The sequence below is a fragment of the Natator depressus genome, chromosome 1 (assembly GCF_965152275.1).
Source record: "Natator depressus isolate rNatDep1 chromosome 1, rNatDep2.hap1, whole genome shotgun sequence".
NCBI classification, from domain to species: Eukaryota; Metazoa; Chordata; order Testudines; family Cheloniidae; genus Natator; species Natator depressus.
Window position 1 is genome coordinate 110,539,554 of NC_134234.1, and position 25,547 is coordinate 110,565,100.

The 25,547-nt window shown below is 40.2% G+C and overlaps 1 protein-coding gene across 2 annotated transcripts in view; it reads right to left on the bottom strand.

The window, feature by feature from the left end:
• Positions 1-2,243: 2,243 nt before the first annotated feature.
• RASA3 (RAS p21 protein activator 3) overlaps positions 2,244-25,547 on the bottom strand; it is a 255,686-nt gene continuing 232,382 nt past the window's right edge. For both annotated transcript variants that reach the window (XM_074964223.1, XM_074964213.1), the window contains exons 13-24: positions 24,909-24,983; positions 24,160-24,283; positions 22,866-22,972; positions 21,547-21,624; positions 20,460-20,537; positions 19,819-19,892; positions 15,942-16,048; positions 14,134-14,216; positions 10,230-10,438; positions 6,932-7,035; positions 5,003-5,186; positions 2,244-4,343 (exon numbers count right to left, since the gene is read on the bottom strand). In XM_074964223.1, the coding sequence (XP_074820324.1) occupies positions 4,268-4,343; positions 5,003-5,186; positions 6,932-7,035; positions 10,230-10,438; positions 14,134-14,216; positions 15,942-16,048; positions 19,819-19,892; positions 20,460-20,537; positions 21,547-21,624; positions 22,866-22,972; positions 24,160-24,283; positions 24,909-24,983 (1,299 nt within the window). In that variant the 3' untranslated portion in view covers positions 2,244-4,267. The remainder of the gene's footprint in view (positions 4,344-5,002; positions 5,187-6,931; positions 7,036-10,229; positions 10,439-14,133; positions 14,217-15,941; positions 16,049-19,818; positions 19,893-20,459; positions 20,538-21,546; positions 21,625-22,865; positions 22,973-24,159; positions 24,284-24,908; positions 24,984-25,547) is intronic.

Sequence of the window (25,547 nt, forward strand, 5' to 3'; positions counted from 1 at the left end):
TGCAATGTTCTTGACTCCAATAATCCAATGAGTTAAAAGCCTGGATTGTGAATATTACTCTGTTTTCTACTTAAAATTATTTGCATCTTTGAGCTGGCATATTGGACCCAGGAGAGGAAAGAGGACAAGATCATCCACATCCATAGACTGTTCTAGAGTTTATTTTTAATCCCAGGCAATTAGGAATGAAAGTTACCCACAGACTTTTCCCATTCATGATGCATTTCTGTCTGAGAATCAGGTTAGTCAAGTGAGTATCTGGGGCCTATACTAAAATCACTACAAGGAGTAGCCAAAAGCTAATTGCTAGTGTTACCAAATTTCTGTGAAGGTTTTGGAAGCTTGGTTTTAATGTGCACCTCTCATCATAATTGGTGCTCTTGCATAGTTGTTTTGCAGGGAAAATGCAGGTTTGAAGGTTAATATTAGTTCAACACTTAAGTGGTAGTGAGAATCTAGAATAACTTGAGTTCTTTGTTTCCAGGTGTGTCCAACAAGTATACAGTAAGATATGGAGGGCATTATTTGAGGCGAGGGGACCACAGGAGAAATGCATTTAAAGGACTAGAAAGAACCAAAGTCAAAATCACTGGCTGACATTGTCTCATTTGCATTTGGTTAGAACGCATCCATTGTTTGGCCTAACAGAGTGTTCTAGAATTCAAGGACTCTAGACACTGTCCAGTCTAAGAATTTGTGAGTTGGAAAGGGATGTGAGAAAATTCAAACTTGGAAGCTGGAACAAAGGTTTAAATTGCATCCTAAGTTAGCTCTAGGAAAGCAAGAGCTGATCCTTAACTAAAATGTAGATTAGAGCTGGATCTCTGTGGGTCAGGATAAAGGCCTCCTGGAGAGTGTGTTCTACCTGTACAAAACCTGGTGTCTTTCAAGGTAAGGAGATTTTAGAATACCTTAAATATGGAGCTGTATCAGCAACTCTTCAATCTTATTTCAAACTGTTTTACAGCTACTGGCTCTCAGGACACTGGTAGCCCTTGATGGTTTTAATGTTTCAGGACTGGCTGTTTTCCTGGAGCATGAGGTCATTGTGGAGGGAAAGAGAAGGACTCAGAGGAGGGTCTGAGTTAGCTTTGGCCGGCAGAACGAGTTGCATCCTGCCCTTCTGCTCCCTGACCAACCCTTCTACTCTGCATCTTTGTACTAGCAATGTCAGAATGGGCCAGAGGCAGTGCAGGGAGCGCACAGTGGCAGGGACAGCTAGGTGTAGGCATCCTGGCATGGAATAAAGCAACTGCAGCAGGCCAGGAAAGCCAACAGAGAACAGGAAACTATTGGGGGCAGGAAGGCCATCTCAGAACAGCATCAAGGGCTACCAGTGTCTGGAGAGGGGGTTTCAGTAGAAGAAAGGCATACCAAGCTGGGAGTTAACTCTGCACTTGTTCCTCAGTGTACAACCATAAACCAATTCTAAGGGTTATAGTTCTGGGTTAGAGTTCTGCATGCCTGCTGTAAATGTTTGGCTTGTTAATTAAAGAGGATCTGTGAAACAATAGCAATTCCACACTGAAATCAGCTTTGGTTATTGTGGTAAAAATCGCTAGCCAACTTCTCCCTCCACCACAATGGTCCTCTTTCCTGCTTCAGCAACACGGATTGCGGTCTACCTGTTAAACCACAACTCCACCACTCAGCTAGGGAGCGGTTGTTTAAAACTGCTCTTCTTCCAGAAACAGGGGTTGGGTCCCCATGACAGCCGCTCAGATCTGTTGCGGTGAGGAGTGGGTTCTTGATTATTAGCTGGACTATTGTATGCTTCCAGGCATTATGGCAGATTGTCTTCTACAAAAGCGATGTTTACCAGCTCCTCGTGTTCCTACAAAGGCCCACGAGTAGAACTGTGGCGAATGTAGCTCAGCACAGAAAATCGTGCAGTTTATGCTGAATTCATAGAAGCCCTTGAGCGGGTGAACTAACCGCCACTTGGAGAAACTGAACATTCGAAAAAACAATTACTTAACAGACTGAGTAGTTACATTTTTTTTTTAACATTCACACAGTAATTGGCACAGAATATGTATTATTCACTAAATGCGCTGCTCAGCCCTGTACGCAGATGCTATGCTAGCTGACGTGATAGGTTACAACCATTATCTCGTCTTTTCATTAAATTTGGACTATATTTAGATTAGAAGGACACACTTTTCAGAAATAAAACACTTTTTTTAATTGGCAAGTAGAACACACATTACAGATCATTAGTATTTTATAAACAGAATATTAAGTTATAAATACGGTTAAAATTGCAATTAAATGGCAGCTAACAGCTTGGAGTCCAAAATTCATGTTTTGCAACACTTTTCTATTTCTTCTCCCCCACTCTTCCTGGTGACAATGAATAACATGATGATCATTTATTGGGATTCTGGTCTACAGCATGTTCACCCAGAACAAAGAAATCCCATTCCTAACAACATCATGAATAAACAGAGACTTTCAAACTAGGTCAGCCATGCTCCAAATGCAATGACGAAACTGTTGAAGGTTTATTTGGGAACACTTTAGGAAAAGATACAAATATCTTCACATTAAAAAGCTGAAAGTTTAATATTTTCTGATCCAATTCAACTGAAAAACAATAGCCAGTTCTGCTGCACAGAAGCTTATGACCACAACTTCCATGACATTGCATGGACGTCTGAGCAATCTCAGCCAGATGCTTATTGAATCAGACCCTTATGGAGGAGAGTTATGGCATACAACTAACCAGCACACACACACACAAACTTTATAGTTAGCAGATTTTTAATTCCCCTCCACATTTGTTGATATTAGTGAGATACATAGTTCATTCTACTTCCTCTACACTCACAACACATTAATACATGTAACAAACTAATGTACTGAAGCTTAAATTACTTTTAGCAAACTTTTATTTATATATTTTTAAAAAGATTTACAAAACTTTCCTGGAAAAGTATAAATCTATATTCCAAAAAACCAAGTGGTGCCAGGATCGCATGGATCTCAGTTTTTAAGCAATATTCAGTAGCAAACCATCTCCAAAGACTATTTGGGACTTGGTATATTTCAGCTGTCAGGCAACAGGGCTCTAAGCACTCTCCTGGCTGCAGTGGAAAAGCAGTGCCATTTTTCAAAATCAGAACAAGTTGTTTAACCTCCCCTTAAATTATCAAGTGTTGTTGTAGCCATGTTGGTCCCAGGATATTAGAGAGACAAGGTGGGTGAGGTAATGTCTTTTACTGGACCAACTTCTGTTGGTGAGAGAGCCGACCTTACACAAAGCATTTTTTCAGGTGTGGGAAATGTAAGCTTGAAAAGCTTCTCTCTCTCACCAACAGAATTTGGTCCAATAAAATATATCACCTTCCCCACCTTGTCTCTCTAATCTCCTTAAAATGGCACTTCCAAAATAGCCATTCAAATCTTACGGTGACTAGACTGTACAGCAAACTAATGTCAAGGCTAGACATTTCCTTTCACCTACTCTAATTCACATTAGTTAATTTCATTACAGAACCAAGATTTCATATTGTAAACAGAAATCCACTGAAGGTTTTGTAGAAACAACTTTGTATCTCAAAAATATCAAGAGTACCACTCAGATCTGGAATTCAATTAAAACCTATGCATCTTTTAACAGAAATTATGCTACTATAAAAACAAAAGGCCCGCTCCTCGACCAGCTCTCGATAATACGGGCTACAACGTGGGAGACGACGCTGAAAAAAGAAGGGCTTTTTTACCACTTCCTTTTTTAATGTCGGCATTAACAGCAAAGTATCGCTAAGCTTTTCCTAAGATAGCATGCGGATGTGTGACATAACATACAGTAACCAGGAACAACCCCCCCCCGCCAAAAAAAAAACAGTACAAACAAGTCTAGAAAATGCTGCCTTTCAATGGCTCGCTCGGTTTCAGCAATGTAAGGAATTGCCAGAGTGTCAAGATGAAGTCCACACACCTTGATCATTGAACTGATCACTAGATTCCAAGAAACCAAAGCAAATATAAAAACATAAACACACACACACACACACACACACAACAGCAGCTGCCTAGAAGGCAGAGTTCAATCATCTGTTGATAACCAGATGAATAAAGTGCATAGCAACTATCGTAACAGTTCTTGGAGAAAGAACAACACGCTTAGCAAGTCCCAAAGCCTGGAAGCTTGACACTTGTTATCTACATTTTGCTACATGTGGCTTCCCTTGTATTTTAGATTTTAAGCTTGTCGCTTCATTGATTTGACCTGTCAGCACCATCCTGTGATCTCCTTCACACTTTAAATGGAATGTGCTGAGATTTCAGATTGCTGCCGGATGTAACTCTGGAAACTCTTGTCCCCAATAGGATGTTCCCTAAAGGAGGAGGGAAAAAGATGGGAGAACTGTTATATTTATATTGTGTTGCTTGTTGGAATAAAATGTTCTGACACTAGTTATACTGCAACAAAAAAACATAAAAGCAAATATTTACTAGAAGTGAGGTCAGTTAATTTCAGTTATATTCACGTTATAGCTGTGTATTTGAGTTGAACTGGGGGAATTCCTGGGTCTGTTTCAGTGTTTGTTTTTTAATGTCAAGTATACCCAGAGCTTCGAATGGGCACTTTTTTTTTGACACTCAGTATAAATCTAAATAAATGGATGTAGCAGACTGACCTAATATTTTCAACTAGCTCTGTACAATATTCAGGGCTAAATAGAGGCATCTTCTGATATTTAGCTGACATTTTATGGGCATGTATTCCTTTTTTTTTCCCATAATAATCTTGCTACAGTTTCCACTTTTCATACATTTTTGTCTTCAAATACTTTTTACCACTGTCTCTATCTTGTCAAACGAAAGCATTTTACAAATTATTTATAAACCGTTCAAAGTACAATCAAACTAAGCCTACGTTAACATCTTACACCAGCTGCATTTGTAGGGTTTTTCCTACTCTATTGTTTTGCAAACCAGAACATTAACCCGATCAAATTCTGTTTTACAGAGCTATTGAACAAACGATACTTACTGGCTTCCATATTTTGTCTTCTTGAATTTATCCCTCTTATACTGAGCATGTTCCTGTTCTAAAGTTCCAACACCTTCTATGACCTGCTTTAGTGTTTTATAAGTCTCCTTTGGGTCATCAATGATAAATGTTGAGTACTCTTCTTGTTCTGGCCCATCATATACAGATTTGCTGCCACAGGCCTCTATGAAAGCAAATTAAAAAAAAGTAGGACAGGCACATTGTAAAAAATAGTTTAATTGGGGTCACACGCACCACCCAGCGTCACTTTGCTTATAATCAGAAACTAAAGCTGGTCTTGCATTAGAAGTAAGTACTATTGATTAAGAAGCAAGATGCATTCATCTAGGTTCCCAAGAGGCAATTAGAAGTCTAAGTGTGAGTGTTCAAGAGAAGCTTAACTATAACAATTACAAATCGTATCGCCATCAATGACATTCTACAGAAGTGCTGCAAAAAGGATCAAGCTGAAGTAAATCAGAGCCTCAATAACATCTGCCCAAAATGAGAATGTTGTAAAAATGTGAGACGTTACAACACTCACTACACTTTCTGTGCTACAAGTAGTTGTTTGGCCAAGTGACTACGACACTTGAAAATATCTGTTTCTTGCTTATATTAACGTATCAAATGCCTCATAGCATGGTCTACTTTCGTGTTACAGTGGGGCATACCAGAGGTGGGGGAGAGGGAATATTTTAATCTCTTTCTGTATTTCACTGGTTTTCTAGGTTTTCTTCTGTTTCCATCTCAGTTTCCCAGTTACCGCTCCTTGCTGAGCTGCCTAGGCCAGAAGCAGGGTCTTCTCTCAAATGCTGAAACAAGATGCTGCTTCTGGAAGTGATGATTCAAAAATGGAGGGGAGATAGGCAGAGATCGGCAGCTCAGAAGTGGTAGGAAATCTTAAGATTATAAGTGCATGGTGGCCAGAAATGGATTAAAGTACTTTGCAAGCTGCATGTCTGACACTCCTGGCTTATATCACGTTATAAAATAAAGTACTATTTAAAGTTGAGCACTGCAGTTAAGGCTTCTCTGCTACTCCATCTACTGAATTATGATCGAAAGTTTGGCACATTGTAATGCAGAATATTTTTCTGGCTTGCCCAGCAGCACTAGCTCTTTAGGCTTTTCCTTTCATTACTTTTATCCCTCACTGTATATCCCCTCCTAGACACTTGAAAAGCAAAACTGGGCTGGAAAATACTCATTACTTATATATACATGGAGTCAGATATATCCAAAACAGCCAGTGTGGGAAACTGTTTGGATTCAGCATGCTCCGGGGAATCGAGTCAGAGAAATATGCACATGGCTTCTGGTAACACAAAATCATATTCCACTGAAAACTCAACTTGGCTGCTTCTTCCTTACAAGATCAATAAAATTCTAGTTAGTGCACACTCTAATTTGCCAATTCAGAGCATGCAAACTATGCTCTATGCCTAAACTATATTAGGGTTCTGGGGCTAAGACTATATTTCAAACAACTGTTTCACATGCAAAGAATTTTTTGTGTATCTTCCACTGTGTACCAAAAATAAGTCACAAAACCTTCCATGGCAGCAGTAAAAAGTTAAATGATGATCACAGTGTTGTGCAAATGTGTATCTGCACAGTTGGTCTTGAGCAGGGGTTCTCAAAACTGGGGATTGGGACCCCTCAGGGGGTCGCGAGGTTATTACATGGAAGGTCGCGAGCTGTCAGCCTCCACCCTAAACCCTGCTTTGCATCCAGCATTTATAATGGTTTTAAATATAAAAAAAGCGTTTTTAATTTATAAGGGGGGGTTGCACTCAGAGGCTTGCTATGTGAAAGGGGTCGCCAGGACAAATGTGTGAGAACCACTGTGCTAGAGGTATCGGGAGCATAAAATTAAGTTATTTTCTCATTTCTAGAAGTGGTGAAACGACACTTCTTCATACACACCTTGCATTTTCTCCAATTTAGGCATATACAAGTTGAAAAGGGAGTAGATGCGTTCAGTTTCTCTATCTCCATCTATGTCTAGTTGTATATTTGCAGGGAGGCCTCTGTAAAACATAAAAAAGGAAAGCAGTGATAGTACCATGCTATATCAGACTGGTTTAAAAAAAATCTCTTTTACAGCACGAGAGCAACACTGCAGACCTAATATCATGAATATGGGAGTGTGAATCGTTTTCATATTTATATGCAGGCATTAAAAGCAAGGTGTTGCTAAGCTTTTCTTAATCCTGCAGATGTGTGGCATACTGCACAGTAACACTACAAACCTAACATACTGGGGGCAGAAGTTTGTATCGTTTTCTTCTTTAAAAGTGAATATTCAAGAAAGGGTGCTAGACTGAATGTCCTGGATCCTGAAGCTGTCTCTTTTTCCACAGATCAGGTCAGGGTGATGACAGTTCAAACTACCCCCCACACTAACTATCCAACATGTCTAAACGTTAACTCAGAAAAGAAGATTCTTTACAAATACTTAGACACTTTGGGGATTAATGAATGTGGTCTAGGCAGACAGATACAGTGAGAAGATAGCTAAGTCTCTGGCTATTCAATTCTTGACCTCGGAAGGTATGTCTACACTGCACGCTAAGTTTGGGCTCCGGCTCACATTTGAATCCAAGCCCCATTCCGTCCACACAGGGTACGTCTACACTGTAACAAAAGACCTGTGGCAAGGCTGGCCCAAGTCAGCTGATTCAGGCTTGCAAGGCTAAAAATGGCAGTTTAGACGTTCAGGCTGGAGCCCCGGCTCTCAAATGCTGCGAAGGGGATGGGGCTCAGAGTCTGGGCCCCAGCCCGAGTCCGAACGTTTATGCTGCAATTTTTAGCCCCACAGCCTGAACCATGTGAGCCAAAGTCAATTGACCAAGGCTCTGAGACCTGGTGCTGATGGTTTTTATTGGAGTGTAGACGTACCCACAGAAACAGTCTGAGTCAGGTCACCAAGCACTCAGGACCCAGGCCCGAGGTCTCTGCTAGCTGCCTGGATTCAAGCCCTGTCATTTTGCTGTGTGGAGACAGCTCGAGCCACAGACCCGACTCAGAAAGTCTGCATAATGCAGCGTGGACGCAATAGCATGGTTGAGACACCTGGGTCCAGCAGTTATAAGCCCAGGTTTACAATGCAGTTTGAACACTCAAGCAGGGGCTTCAAAATACTGAGTCCCCAGGCCCAGGTCCCACAGATCTGGATTTACAATGCAGGTTTACAATGCAGGTTACCAACAACCTGGCTATTGGTTTTTGTGAGGACAACAGCTGTTCTCCAGGGACTGGAGTGAGACCAACAACTCATTTCACACAGGGTGCTAAAGACCCTACAAATAATACGCCACTGTTTTTTGTTAGTCTAGATGTAGAAAGCTGTTGTCTACAGTTTAACATACAAGCAAGGAACGGAAAGCCGTCCTTGTGAGCTGTAGGCAGTTTTAGGAGCTTAAGATTTTGCTCTCACGTACTATGGTTTTGAATTTTATCCTGTACTAGACTTACTAATGTAGGGGTGGGCAAACTACGGCCCGCGGGCTGGATCTGGCCCCTCAGGGCTTTGGATCTGGCGGGCGGGATTGCCCCCCGTGGTGCTGCAGGCCCTACGCCGCTCTCAGAAGTGGCTGGCACCACGTCCCTGTGGCCGTGGGGTGGAGGGGGAGGGCTCCATGCGTTGCCCTTGGCTCCAGGCACCGCTCCCTGCAGCTTCCAATGGCTGGGAATGGGGAACTGCGGCCACTGGGAGCTTCGGAGGAGGTACCTGGAGGTGTGGCAAGGGCAGCGCTCGGAGTCCTGTGCCCCTCCTCCCCCAGGGGCCACGCAGAGACATGGTTCCGGCCACTTCCCAGAGTGGTGCAGTGTGGGGCCAGGGCAGGCAGGCAGAGAGCCTGCCCTGGCCCCGGTGCGCTCCGCTGCCACCCTGGAGCCGCTTTAGGTAAGCAGCGCCAGGCTGGAGCCCAAACCCTTCCTGCACCCCGTAGCGTGGCGAGACTCACTCCTGCATGGCGCCTCCTGCTGGTTGTCCTGGGAATTAGCTTGCCGAGCCCGGAACATCCTCTGCAGGCCAATGACTCGCCTTCCGCTGGCCCCTGTGTCCCTCCCGGACCCCGGTGCCCCTCTACGCCAGGGTTCTGCCCTCCGTAGTAACCCCGCAGTTCTGGGTCTCCCCACCCTGGAGAACCCTCAACCCTCTATCCCCACCTCGCCTCAGTCTATGGCTACTGCCAGTCACCATCTAACCCCCGCTCACTGGGGCAGACTGCAGTGTACAAGGCGGGGGATTTGAACTGGCTGTCTTTGCCTACCCTTGGGCTGCCCCTTTGCAACCCTAGTACCTGCTTGGCCTTTAGCAAGGCCGCAGCCTGGGGCTTTTCCAGGCGGGCTCTTCCCAGCTCCCTTGCCGTACTTCCCAGCACTGCTCCACTCAGGAACCTTGCTCAGTACCCAGGCAGCCAGGCCCTTCCCCCTCTATAGCTAGAGAGAGGCTCTCTCCTAGCTCCTGCCTAGCAGTCCCTTTATAAGACCAGCTGTGGCCTGACTGGGGCATGGCCCCAGCTGAGGCTGTTTCCCCAGTCAGCCTAGCAATTGGCTCCCCCGGGGCAGCCTTTTTCCTAGGCTGCTTTAAGCCCTTTCAGGGCTGGAGTGGGTAACCACCCTGCTACAACCCCGCCCCCAACTCCCTGCCCTGAGCCCCCTGCTGCACCTTGCACCCCTCCTAAACCCCGACCCCCTGCCCTGAGCTCCCTCCTGCTGTCCACACCCCTCCTGCACCCCTGCCCTGAGCCCCTTCCTGCACTCCACACCCCTCCTCTACCCCAACCCCCTTCCCTGAGCCCCCTCATACACCCCGGATGCCTCCTCTGCCCCAACCCCTTGCCCTGAGCCTGTTCCTGCACACCGCACCCCCTCCCACGCCCCACACTCCAATCCCCTGCCCCGGTCCTGCATACAATTTCCCCACCCAGATGTGGCCCTTGGCCCCAAAAATTTGCAAACCCTTGTACTAGTGTCTCATGTACTAAGAAGAGAGAGCAGTTTAACCAGGGTCTGAAGATGCCAGTTGCGCTAGGTATGAGAAGAAGATTGGGATGACAACACGACGGACCTAAGATGACAGTTTGTTGTCTAGAACCCAGAGGTGCCCAGGCAGCTTGCACCTCTTCACAAATATTACCTATTGGGAGGCCACACTGCACATACTTAACATGCCCCTGGCAGAATTTAAAACAAGCAGTGTCCTACCGACCCTTACCCAGTGCAGGGCGTACAGCCAGGAGTATTATCTGCGGTGGCCTTGCAGCACAGCCAGTGTCCATTAAGGTATGCGGAAGGGTGGTAGACTGTGAGGCGTTTCTTGTTGCACTGGCTAACTTTAGTAAGTATGTCAATCCAGTCCTTGGCCTCGACACAGTTATTTGCCTGGATGTACAGGACTCTCTCAGGCTGAATCACTTGGAACATCTGAAAACAAGGAAATAATCCACAGACTGAACCACCAATTTAATTAACACTGGAGTCAACTGAAAAGAATACAAAGTAAAGGAGGGAGTCTTAACAGCATAAACCTCTACATTAGAAGGTACAGTCTGATCAGTGGATTATTAAAGGAAACAGGACAATGTGTCAGACCAAAAGATGCATCTAAAAGCAGCAAGAAATCCTATTAAACACAAACGGATCTGTAAACTGAAACAATAACTATTTCTTTAAAAATAAAACCTAACGCTTTGTGCAACATGTTAATCCTGCTCCTACAGAAGACAAGTTATAAACAACTGAGATTAATATGCTTACTGAGGAACACACCCTTACAGGGATCACTCAGCGTCAGAGATACAATTTTAGTAATGTTGCAGCTTCAAGTTTTGGAAGCTGACAGAGAAAGCAAATGCTGGGCTGAAAGGAAACGCTGTTTGTAGGGGGAAGGGGAAGAATCAAGTTTGCAATCAGCCGCCATGCCTATTTTGCTTTAACTGACACACAATTAACCTCTTAGCACTTATTTTGTTTTGATTTTCTTTCCCTTTTATAACCACCTGCACACACTAAATATAACCACTTATACCACTAATAAAGTAACAGAAGCGCAGGCTTCCTTGTGAATATACAGGGGTGTGTTAGTGGCTCAAATTATTAAAATGTTTGTGTCATGTTAATGCTTAGGCACTCCAAATCACGATTGGGATTCCATTTTGTAGATGCTGTCTGAACATTTATGAACACAGTCCCTACCCCAAATAGCTTGCAATCAAAGAAATCACAACCACTATCAATCGTTTTCCATGCTCTTCCTTCCTCTTGAAAAGATAACATTTCAAACATAATTCCTTTGCCAGATAAACTGATATCTGAAAATCTGTCGGGGATTACTGAGGTTAAAGTTAATGAGATAACAGCAAATACTGGAAAAGCAAAATCGAGTACTTGAAGTTCATATAACTTTTCTAAATATTTAGCATTCACTGATTTTCTTTCCCCTTTCATGTTTAAATAAGTCCCCCCCAAATTAAAATCTGCACATTACTGTTTGTATATGGCTTTGGATATGGCTAAATATTATTTCCCATAAGACTGTGTCCTCAGGGTTCTCAATTTTTTTGGTATAAACTCACCTTTCTGAATTACAAACACAGAGATCATTGTCCCAGATTGTATACTGACTGGATAAGGGATAGGAAACAGTATTTTAAAGGTTTCAGAGTAGCAGCCGTGTTAGTCTGTATTCGCAAAAAGAAAAGGAGTACTTGTGGCACTTTAGAGACTAACAAATTTATTTGAGCATAAGCTTTTGTGAGCTACAGCTCACTTCATCGGATGCATGCAGTGGAAAATACAGTGGGGAGATTTATATACATAGAGAACATGAAACAATGGGTGTTACCATACACACTGTAACGAGAGGAAGCTCACTTCAATACATGGTATCAGTTCAGTCTCTGCTCCCTTTACTACACTTTAAGGTTTGTATTCTTGGAAACGGGGAATATCCCTTCTATTTCACAAGCGAACTTCTTGATTTAAATGGAATTTTCACCGAAAGAGAAAGGGAAAGGAAGGCTGCAGTTGGCATTTTTTCTTGTGTTCAGTATTTTTTTTTATTGATACCAGACACCAAATAAGAAGGTGTGAACTTCACCACAATACTGCTGTAGCAATTATTAGTGTGATCAGCTGGGCAAGGGCAAGTGTGGACAAAATACAGTATCCTGTTTAAAAACTTCCCAGGAGAAAAAGGGCTAATTTGAGGTGAGACGGGAATTGCAAAGTCTAGAGCATACAGCTCAGCTCCTGTTTAACACAGAGCTGTAGGAAAGTGCATTTTAACACGCTGCTTAGTGTAGTGGAGCCCCGTATGTTACAACAAAGGAACAGATTTATAAGGGATATGTGGTTGTGTAATGGGATACCATTGTAAGTGACCTAATGTATGGAAACTGTTACTGAGAAGCCAACAGTTAAGCCAAGAATTTCAAGTAGTTGCAAGACCTGTTCAGGCTCAAAAAACACCAGACAACAGCATTTGTTCTTAAAGCAATGTTCTGCAAAAGACCAGAACGTTACTTGTAAAACAACTCTCTGCCCAAGGATCCAGAGGACTTCTTGAAAGAAGAGACAGACAGGCTGGCTGGGCGTACGGTGCCCCTACGTGGTGCTGGCATCTACCACACATTATGACACTCATTAGGAATGATGAAAATGGGATTTGGTGCAAGGTGACAAGATGATGAACACAGATGCCAAGAAAATATTTATAGTAGATGTCTTTAAATATACTTTGCATGAGTATGGAGAATTCACATCAGCTGCATCGGCAGCAAGGTTTTAGAATTCTGCCCATCTCATTGTATTCTATTTCTAATTCTAAGAGGAACAGAAATTCTCTGATATTGAAAATAATCCAGCAGAAAGCCTTATTGGCTGGTGAGGTGGGCAGTAGCATATTCTACCATTTCCAGAAGAGACCTGGGGAAATTTTATCTTGAAATATGTTCAGAGATCTGCATTTCCCATGCAAAAAGGAATGCTTGACTTCAAAGCACGGTTCTATTCTGTAAACTACGTAAATGTTGCATCTTTTGTTTTTTATTCAACAAATACTTAAGTTAACTATGCAGTGAGGAGGTATCCTAAGAAACAGCGAGCTACAGCCTACTGCATCTTGTTACAGACAAACAGAGCAGTGCCACAGTTATCACATTACAGACAAACAGAGAAATGCCATTGAGTTGAGCGTAGGGTCTCGCTTTGCTCAGCCAATCAGTAAAAACACTATCACAAGTCTGGTATCTAGGCTAAGCCTGAACATTACCCACCCTGGTCCTCAGAGCCCATGTAATTTAGGAAGTGGAAGGATCACATGATATAGAAGCTGGAAGTCACAACAATTTATGAATAAATACCTATTTTAGATAATGTTTAGAGACAGATAAAAACATACAATTCATTTTATAAGACCTCTCAGATCTGTACAGTTGGAATCATACCACCTATGGTAGCTGATTTTAGATTTAAATTCATACATTTCTAAAAACAGTTTCTGTATAATAGATAGTATATACCAAATACATAAAAACATGCTCTGTTACTCCACTCTTGAGAAATGCAGCCATCCTGCACACATGCCCACAGAACTATTATACCACACTATCAAGCTCATATGGTATAAAGGTTATATTGGCAAATATCTGGGACCACATCTCTCATTCCCATATATTCTATACCAGATATATACAAGCTATGTCATTATTCTATGAAGATATGCTAGCTGATAGAGTATTGCAAGAGAATGTGCTCCGTTGTAAATGTAAGGAGTTAATTCATTCCCAAGGGTCAGACCTAGAGCTGATGGGAAGGGCAGAGACTCGGTTGCCTTACCTGTGTCCAACTATCTAGGTCCCAGACAGCTGATCAGCAGTGAGCGGGCAGTACTAAGTGTGTGCTGCAGGTAACTAAATCCGGATACCGCTGACAAGGCCACATGAAAAATCTCAATGGACTTCACTTTTGGACACCCATGCTACTAGATACAGAACAAGCAGCTGTGGCTGTAAGTCTTCCAGTGGAAATCCAACACGAGTTACAGAAAGGAAAGAGGAGATTTGGTGGGGGTGGGGACCAAGACAAATCCAACTAACAGTTGAAGATGACCTACTTACATTTTTCATTTTAAAGGACTCCTCCTCCAATTTCTCCACTGCCAGAATGTTTTCTATCGGAATGCTACACAGTGGGTGATCACCTGCAATAAACAATTGCAAGCTAAAGCTGCATAACTGTTCAAGTGTCACTTCGCCCTCTGCTCTTATTAAAAGCCATGCTCTGATTTCTGTGAAGGAAGAGTTCAATGTGACTGCAAGAAAGCTTGTGTTACTGACATGCTGTCAAAGTCTCAATATTACCTTAATTTCATTTCTGCCTTGAGCTGCAAAATGTGCCGCCACCACCAAACCGCTTCAAAAATCACCTATTCAGGCAGTGACTGGAAAATTGCAGACAGAATATTTTCCCTCAAGAGGCAGCAAAAAAAAAAAAAAAAAGGGAATCCTTCCTGTCGGCGCAGGTGATTAAGGATGGTGGGCATGATTTAGTGGAATCTCCTTCCTTAGAAGATTTTAAGGTCAGGCTTGACAAAGCCCTGGCTGGGATGATTTAGTTGGGGATTGGTCCTGCTTTGAGCAGGGGGTTGGACTAGATGACCTCCTGAGGTCCCTTCCAACCCTGATAGTCTATGATTCTATGATGCAGACTTCATGGTTGAAAGAGTTAAGTGATCTAATAGTGCATGGAATCTGCAAGCGCTCCCTCAGCAAACGCACACAATAGAAGGAATAGTTGTTATTCTCTACTGAATAAAAAAATCCGATCTAGTTGGAAACTCCTGAAATAATCTTTATAATCTTAATCTAATATTAAGGATTTTACTTATGAACAAATGTTTGAAAGTTCAAAGCGTGTACTCAAACCCCAGTGTGCTTCTGTTAATAGTGCAAATGCTACAAAATTAATGAAAACCACTAAAGAGAGAGTCTATTTCTGGAATCCAATTGATAAGTGATAACAAATGCAAGAATAAGAATTAATTAATTCAATAAAAGATGGGCATGTATGTGCCTGAGAATAATGAGACAATTAATAAAAATCAGCAATACTTCAGCAGTTCCATGTAAGTGGTAATTTTGATATTAATTACATTAAAACAGTTAATTTTACCCACCTGATGTAACCACACAGTGAAATATCAAGCACTGAAAAGTGAGGCAATTCCAGAAGTTGCAGACGGATTTCCTCTACAAGACTAACTCGGCACGATGCCCACAGGAAGTATTTTCTCAGTTTTTCATTTGAAATGTGGGCACTAATGTGTTATTTATTGTTGTTAATGTGTACCATAAAATGGGCAGTTACAACCTCATCTCCCTGGAACTGCCTCACTTTTGAGTGCTTAATACGGTATTCCAAACCTTAACAATAAATTAACGCTAGGATATCAATTTGTGGGATTTGGCATTGTCCCATTCAAACCCAAACCCCAGCTTAAGGTTATTACAGCCGTGTTCTGCCTTCTCAGCCCATATGATAAACAAGTGTGAATGCACACACAGTGTATGTTAATTACTGATAGGGTACTGTAGAGATTTAGTCCATAAACACACTCCAATAAGCATGTGGTTTAATTCATATCAAAGCATTCCAATTCCACCCAAACGCTCTGAAATGATTAGTACAAAGAATACACAGAAAGAAAAAGAAAAAAATCCATGTGCTTTTAAAAAACATCCCTCTCTCCTCTCAGATACTTTTTCTATGTATTGTATTTTCTGCAGTTACAGATTTACAGAAATTAGGTTTTTATTGTAAAGTACATTACCAAGGAGCTCCCTCTGTTCTCTTACACAGTTCTGTATGCTTAACCCATTGTTTTATTAGTGAAAAGTTAGAAAACAGAAAGGCAAACCTTTGTTACCTTTGCTTTTCTGATAGGTAAATTCATGGTTAGTCAGGCGAAACCATCTCTTCTTGAAGTTTTTCATACCAAATCGTTTTCTTCCTTGTGCTCTTTTGATCATAAACCTATTGTAAACGGGAAAGCATCGTTACATTAATGTACTCAATAACAATCGCGAATTGTCAAACTCCAAAAGAACACACTGAATACTTTATAATCCTCGGTTCCTGCCTAGACTACAACTTAACCAGTTGAAAGTCTAGCGAGAGATGTTACCCTGCAACTATACTAGGAAAACAGAGGAACTTAGCTAGTATGTATTTGCTACGCTTAACCTAACTCTACCACTTTTCCCAATCAAGACAGAGTCTAAGAGGCTTAGATGATTTTCAACACCTAAAAGACATGTACAAAACCTCTTTAGTACAAGAACTGTCTTATGTGATTTAATCACTCATACTCTATAAATAATATAAAATGTTGAATGTTGTGGAACTCCATTTTCAACTAACAAAGTAATGCTGCAGTTAGAAAATACAGATTTTTATCCCAACATAAACTAGCCTGTTAAAAGCTAGTAATTTTGAGTTTTTCATTTACTGATTTGTTGTTTGTATGCTCAGGTAGCAATCAATTTACTAAGAACTATATTATATCTATTATATGTCTAAGCACTAAATTAACCCACAATTTCAAGGTAACATAGGAAAATATGATACTGATTTCATTATGCTCTGTGCAACCTTTAATGAAGAAATTATATATATATATATAGAGAGAGAGAGAGAAAGTATGCATGCCAGAGATGGAAAGCTATTTTACACAGTGTACGAGTGGATTCATATGTACAGTATACTGTACTGGATAATATAACAGAATCATTAAAAACTACTTGCTATCAAAGCTATATTTATCAGACACAAAGGTAGTATACAGCACAATGAACACACACAACATAGAGAAGTAATAGGGAGTGGCTTAATGCAAGGGAGGACTTCACTACATGTGTTTTCACTAGCAGGGGAGCCAGAATACTTTGAATAACAAACACCATAGTTCCAATTTCTGATAGAACATCCTTAGTCACAAACAATTAGAATGTGTTAGACAGACTAGGAACCTAATAAAAGCCTCCTTCTCCAAAGCATTCCAACCTGAATGCACTCATGCCACTCTGTTTAGTATTGTGCTGTATTGTTCCCGCAGTGCATTTAGACTGTAAATGTCTTGGGGCAGAGGCTTGTTTTATGCTTGGCACGCCCCATTCACTGTACTGTAGGCACTTACAGAATTATATAACTATTATGGTGGTTAAAATCTGTCCATTCCCAGAAGGTTTGGATAGTAACAGTCACTTCTCAGCCTTTGTTCCTAGAGCATTTGAGAAAGACAATGGAGCTGTATGTCTGACAGTGGGTCAAGCCCTCCTAATGTCAACCAAGCTGATGGATCCCTTCAGGTTTTGAAGTTAGGCAAATCTCAGAATGAGAGTGGCTGCCTAAGAAAACGAGGCTGGGCAGTCTGAGGAACACACTCTTCATTAAGTCCTTCTTTTTGCCAGGCAGACATCCTCAAAGGTGACCTGCACATACCCAGGGTGTTTTGAAAATAAACTCCCTTTTAGATGTGTGCACTCCGTACCCCAGAGTTAAAAGCACATTTCTGATTACATTCCCTCCTGTTATTTAAAAACTACGCATTGAATCAGACACTGTCTCTCTCTCTTTTTATGGAAGATCCTGCCTTTGATATTAGAATAGGAGAAGTGTGGAAGCCCGTAAGCTACCTACAATAATTTAAAACAAAAACAGTATGTCATGCTTTCGTTACCTGGGTAGACAGGCAGAAAGTATTTCAAGGCCAGTTTAAAGTATTTCCTTGTTTCTAAAATCCATGTAACATTTGAGGAATTGGCTGAACAAATGCTCAAGACACATGAAGGAAAAACATTATCCAAGTTAATTGGCTGAAGAGACTTTTTATTCCTCCTCTTTGTGGTTTAAATGAGGATCTATTTCAGTTTTGCTTGGCCACGTCAGTGTGAATGCCCTTCGAGCACGAGTATGCAAGGAGAAATTACTTTCAGTTCTCTTCCTTTTGGAAAGAGCCCAACAGCTATTGGTTGAGCAGCGATGGCATGCCTGGTGCCGGCAAAGCACAGGCCAGCAGCTAACCCACTCATCTTGGGAACTAGATGGTCAATCAAAAGTGCACACTCTGCAGGGTGAGTTACAGATGCTCTTTATACAGAAAGAAAAAAGATTAAAATTAAATTAAATTAAAAAAGCAGAGCAAAGGCGAATAGAAAACCCACTCAACAGCCAGACAATTGCTCTGGAAAAATAATCAGACTGATGGTCGTGAGATAATTTGCCTTTTTTAATGATAAGGCATGACAATTACGAGATAAGGCGGGGGACCTAGCCATCTGCAGCCCACTCTTTAACCTTGAAAACAATTTATTTGTATGTTGCTGAAACAGTGCATAGAAGATGTATGCTGACATCTTAATCACTCGCAATGAGGTTTTAGGAATTTGTACACTAAACATTAAATAAACTTCAGCAGGCTTGAAGCCTCTGCCTACAGATAAAAAGTACTTTACCATTTTCAGCATCTTTTTAAAAAAAAATAGGCACCGTTGAGATGTATGTGACAAATTCTCTCTGTTGGTTTTACATTGGCATTTCAGCGTTATTAAACAGAGAAAACATCCTTCCCAAATTTAAGTCAGAAATGTCTGTTGCTATGAAGGAAGGACACACTGTCAGCAGGTAGCTTCGGCAAAGCACCAGCTGTCCCTACCATCTTACCTGCACGAACTATTACCATCAACTTTCTTTACTGTTAGTTTAAGAGTCCTTATAACAGCAGCCAGCAGGCCGAGCAAGAAAAGACAGAAAAAAATCAGACAAGAGCAAAAGAAAGACAGAGGCAGAAAAGTCATGTTTAAGAGTCAGAGGGGAAAAGTTACAAATTATACATTTATTTTCAAAAAGCAAAAGAATGATAATGCACAGAATTAAAACAGACATGCCTACTTCTGGGGACTCTATCACAGAAGTGAGGTGAACTGTACCAGCTAAATAGAGGGGATGTTCATACTTTCACAGGTAAAAGTTGTCAGCATTTTCAATGTAAACCTAATATGTTATTATTTAGTGATTTATAAAATCTGTTGTGAAAATTTACTCTAGGTTGCAACTTAGCATACTAAGCTCAGGAGAAATTCTCAAAAAGGTTTTATTTTCAGAAGAAACTATCTAGCTGCCTATACACTGTACTTAGGTGCTTTTACAGACTCATTTTTAAAGTGAAAAATGCCAGCAATTAGTCCATATGACAACTAGTGTGTGGAAAGTGTCTTAAGAAGCAGAGATACTGAAATTTGAAGTTGTTCCACTGTACGTGCATATTAAACATTTTTCTACAAAAATTAGTTAAGATTATCAGCACCTGGATTTTACAGCACAACGGCAATGGCAAAACCCATCAGAAGGCTTTGCCCACTCCCCAGTGTCATGATTAAAGTATTGAGTGTTTGTCTACGGAATGGAATTTTGCCGCTGTTGTTAGTTTGAGTCACAACCTTAACCTTCTTTTAACAAAGGGGCAGTTTAACTTAACTCTGCATTAATTGTGGTAATTAAATTCTATAGGCTTTTTTTTTAAACAAAAATTCGAGAACACATGTGAAATTAAAGCGTTTAGATCAAATGAAAGGATGTTAAAATAAGCTAGCAGCCACAGTGGATAAAGACAGCAATGCAACATTTTTCTACCTTTCTATTTTTCCTCGTAACATATGAATATAGTGGGGAGGAAGGATAGCTGCCTTACAATGGTACTAAAACACACAGAGATACAAGAAATTCTACTATGAACACATTCTTACCCTTCTTTAAGCAGTATGGGTTGCTCTATACTCTTGTGATCTCTCCTTCCAGAGGATGAAATCAAATCTAAGAACTTAAGAGGGACAAAGCATACGGATAAAATATGGGTACAACAGAAGCCAAATTAAAATGTTTATATTTACATATTACTGTAGTACAAGAAAATGCTCTAACAATATTTGAAAAAAGAATACAGCAAACAATTAGGGAATTTGGGAAGGTTTTCTGGATGGTACATTAAGAACAGCTCAAATGTAACAGTGCCCCTAAGTACAAAAGGTAGACGTCCACACTTTTCATCTCCTCTTCATGCTCCTTTTCCTTTATTACTCAACCTCCTTCATTTAGTCTTGGACCAGACTGTTCTCATTGAAGGCTTGCAGGATAACATGGGATGTGTATATGCATTAAAATCTGACCTATTGTTCCATAAGTGTCATTTAAGAAGTGTGGTTTCCAACAAATGCTACGGAATTTTATGTGCACTGTATTCACTGCATATTTCTTGAGTACTACTGCTACTGAATCTGTTTTTTCTTGAGAGTGTTTGGTGTTGTGTAAATATTACACTACTTATATGACTCTAAACATCAGCTTCAATAAGTATAATATGTATTTGATGCATTGCCTTGTTACTTACATTTTTTACTGCATCTGCATATTTCTGCTCATTAAAATAGTCATAAAAAGTGGCCATGTAAGATTCCTTGAAGTTGGCCTGAAATGCAAACAACCAACCAATATTTGTGTGTCTTCCAATACAACTTATACATAAAATCTTAACATCAACAGACTCAGAAAATAAGTTTCCCTACTCAAACCACCACCACTTTCCCTATTTGCAAAAAAGAGAAAGAAATCAAAGCTACTTTCAGGTTGTTTGGCTGTAATATGGAATATATCGAGAAAGCTCTCAGACTAAAATAATTTCTAAAATAAATGTGGGTTAGCAGAATGCATTCCAAATCTTCAATTCAATAGAATTACTATAACATTCTGTAAAAGTTTCAAGCTATTTTTTAAAAGTCATGCTCCCAAAACAATCTGACAAAAATAATAAGAGACAAGGAACTGAATGGGCTCAAGAGATTTGTAAATGGGATACAGGCTCACTCACAGGTTGCTGGTGTGAATCCAGACCAGGTCAGCAGTGGCCTCATGTTATCATCTGTTAACTGTTTGGTGGCCTACTGGCTCAAATTATTCTCATTTCAAATTTCTAGCAGACATCAAAAAGCCACGATCAGCTATCATCACTAATTGGCTGAAAGCTCAAATGGCATGAGAAGCGCACTATCCCTCACCATTAGAGGTGGTTCCTCTAGATCTAGATCAGGCTTTAAATACTTTGCTGAGGCAGCATAGAAAATACCGCAAGGCTGCTACCATGTGTATAAGGTCAGTACTTCATTCTCCAGGTGCTGGCACCTTTCAATGTGGCATTTTTTCAAAAAGACTTCACAAAAAGCCCCAGAGCCCCAAGACCATGTCACACTTTACTAAAAATGTAGTTCAAATAAGAAAACGTTTGCCATCAATTAGCATGCAGGTTATAAATTCAGTTACTCTAGCATTGCTTACCACTGACTGATTTGCATATGGTACTACATAGCCATTCCAAACATTTAATTACAATAATAATGCGACAATTGGCTTTTAAAAAGGAAATAAAGAGCAACATTTTGCCAACATAACCCACAAAATAAGAAATAAAACAAAACACTTACAGATTTAGATTTTGATAAGCTGCCCAATGTTTGTATGGTCTTAGAGATAAGTGTCAAAGTTCTAGAGGTCTGAGGATCCTATGAAGGGGGAGAACAATGGTGTTACATATTCCTGATGTTTAAATCACAGGACAGAGCACTACACACATTTGCTGTTCTCTACTTCACTCATACCAACAATCAATGTAAAATTTTAAAAACTCACAAACTTTATAGAAAGAAAGCTACTGCCTTAAGAAGCATGACAGACTTTGTAATGACTACCTTCCTGCCTTTGCTTCTAAAGAGCAAACAAGAAAGAATCCTTGCTTCATTTTTTAAGTGAATGCTTGAAGACTATTTTCTATACTAATATTTAAAGGTTTAGGTTTTGGGCAACACATTTACTATTCAAAGGATCTCAAAGGGTTTTGAAGTAATGAATCCAATTAAAATGGAGCAGCTACCACAGTTGCTAGAATAGTTTGCAGTTCCTTTGACTTACTGTAGAACCTGTTTACTTAAGAGAGGAAATTTGGCCAAGAGGCCACAGTAATATTCAACCCATTAAAAAATTATGCTGTACCCTTTTTAGTGGAATCTTTAACAACTTATTCCTCAAAGTCACCTCTGACCACCAGAAGGCACTTTTTATCCGAGGGAAGAGTATCTGATAGGACCATTTTTTAAAATTCACTTATTTAGAAATGGGAGAACATTTTAACATGTAAACAAAATCTGTTTAATTTTTAAGGCAATTAATATGTTTTTAACAAAGTTATTGCAGCTGAAATCCCTGTTACTGCATATAACTTTGTACAAGAAAAGAATGAGGCAATACAATTCCGGTTTATGTAACACTTCACAGCATGCTGGGCCCCATATGTAGAGTTCTTACAGTAGGTAATTCCACAACCAATCTTCTCTTTGATAGCACTGAGCACTAGCAAAGAACACAAGCTTGTATGCATTACCCAGCTGGACAATGAAACTGTTGACCAGTAGGGGGAGGCTCATGAGTGTTTGAGACAGAACTTTCATAGGAGCTGGACCTAGATTACAGAACTCCCTCCCTGAGAGGGAGGAATGAGAATTACCACTGGGCTCAATTTCAAAACTAAATGTAAAATTCACTTCAGCTTATCGAGGGGGGAAGTCTAAGTTCTTCACAAACACAGCCACCTAACACATCTGCTTGCTAACACAAAAAGCAGACAAGAACTATCAAGCTATTTCTCCTGTGTTGAGAAAATAGATTAAAAAAAAAAAACACTTGGTAGGCACTCATACTATGGTGATGGGGCCACATATGAACCTAGATAGATCAATACTGTACTTACTGGGTGGTGTGGTGTAAGTTGAAAGAGATTTGGAGAAAGAATTGCAGGAGCAAAGAATCTCAGGAAAATGAAACTGCTTACAGCTGTATACCGTACATCTGGGTCACCTGTAACAAGAGAAACCATTCTACTCATTATCCCAACAAACAATACTTTAAAGAGCATCTTCAGTACTAGTAAAACTGTCAAAATACCTTCTGATAGTTAATTCAGCCCTGTGCTGGAGGTTCACATATTCCCGAGTTATGGGCAAATGAGATAATGGAGGTCATTTGGAGCCAAATATTAGCTATTGATAAAGTAATGAAAATATCCAGGTGAGAGCTAGCCCCATTAAAACAGAACACAACTGTGTAGAGAGCTCCACAAAGTCTCATTGTGCAGGAAATGCTTAGTTTGTATATCAGATTTTGGTACTCAACTGGAACATATGACTCATTTACACGGATTATAAAAAGGAGACTGATTCTCACCATTTATCTCTAGCATCTAGCACAAAGGGGCCCTGATTTGTTAGGGCCCCCAGGCACTATTGTAAAAGAAGTAACGAATAGTAATTATAACAATAATTATTATAAATTGAATGGATAAGGAACACAATATGGCGATCAATGGCATTTCATTTTGAGATTTTCTATTCTCAAAGTGACTACAAAATGGCACCCTCTTACTCAACTGATCTGCTCCTTGTGTGTATGAAGAGTTAGATCTGCTTACTTTAGTGACAAAAAATTGATTTTTGGTTGGTTGATTGGGGCTTTTTTAAATTGCTTTTTACTCTGGCAGAGGCAACGCAGCTAAGAAGTGAAACAGATTCTACTTATTCTTGTGTATCTGCAACAAATTTTACTAAGTTCTACTCAGTGGTAGCTATGCAAAGCCACTGAAGGCAATGGCCTTGCATAGGTGTCAATAATTTATAATTTGGTTTTTATTACAGGCTAATGCCTGGGTTGAAAAAACCTGAGATTTGATAATGAGTTTGCAGGCCAGCTGTGTTAAAAAAAAATCTCTATACTTGTAAACTGAGCATATTTGATCTGAAATCATCGATACATAAATTTGAACCCCCTCAATGCCATTTCTATCATGTCACTTTCAGAGTAGAATAGAACAAATTTTAAGGAAGAGCTGAGGTAAACACAGTATAGATAAACACTTCACAGATAGCTTCGAATCTGAAATATACTTTTAACCTCTACACCTGTAACTCTGATAATGTAAACTGGTAGATAATAAAAATTATATACTTCAAAATGATTTAACATGCAAGAAGTTACATACAGCAACTCACCTTGAAAACGTTTGGCAGCTGACTCTCTCAGTGAAAAGAAAATATCGCACATCACTGTGGGACAGCTCACCCCAGATTTCGTTATGACAGTAAAAATGCGGTCAACAAACTGCCTCAGATTTTCCTGAAACATTTAGCAATATGTTAAAATTTATTTTTGTTTTGTTTTAAATGCACCATTTCTCTTCGATGGAAAACAGGGCTACTACACTTTCTACAATGGCATCTACAGTAGATTATATTTGCAATAAATTGCAAGATATAAAAAAGCCACGGTTCCAGATTCAATGGATACCCTACTCTGTGGTGAGGTGTATTTCTAAGCACAAAGCTGAAAGCACAGTGTCTTTTTCCACTCTCACACACACACACAATATTGGACCTCATTCCGAAAAGCACATTATTTCTTCTACAAAACCATTTTCTACGCCCTCTTTGGAAAAATTGGCTAAGGAGTCCTCATTTCTATCATACTGGATATTTACGCAGTTGATTGAAAACAAGTCCTATTCTTCCTTGCCTATTTTACATTTAATAGACAACATCACATTTCAGTACTATGCTATATAACTAAACATGAAGCTGATGTAAAAAAAAAAAAATCACACACATTTCTACGAGGTTAAGGCTTCCAGTGGCTACTAACATATGAAAGCTTAATTTACACCACCAAATGAGGTTCAGTAAGGGAAACAAAATACTCAATATAATTAGAGATTTTGTTTTCAGTTGCAAATCTGATTGCCTACCCTGTTATTTTCCAGGTTTTCACCATCTTTTAACTTCACAGGATCAATTTCACAAGGTTTATGGAGCTGGCAGATCTAGAAAGAACATGTTGAAGAATTAGTATACTGGCATATCTTCAGGTGGAAGAAGTCTTAAAATAAAGGATTTAGGCTGCTAGCTTTCTTGGGTAATGTATTTTGTCTTCTGGCAAGACATTACGCATCAGCACGTCAAGATTTTGAATTTTGCCAAAATGTTACATTCTATTTTTCGGCAATATCCTGCATCTACAAGGATGAAGTTTTCACCAGGTTCTCCCAAACAAGATCATCATTTCAGAAAACTTTTCTTGTTCCAAAGAGATAGTATTGTAAAACTATTCTTAGGGAAAATAGTATTTCCTGATGAGACATCATAGTAATTGTTTTGGTACAATAGTGCTGAATCACTTAAAGGAAATCTGTGGTCTGAAATTGTTGCTCAATTATAGTTCTCGAAGGGGGAAAAAAAAAAAGAAGAGCCATACTGGACTGGAGAGATAATAAAGCATCATCACATTGCTAGCTGTCACATATGCAGTTATCTAGGAATAATCATATTCATTTAAAGCGACAGGATGAAATGTGTTATTTATGGCCAATGTTTTCTGCTGCACACAG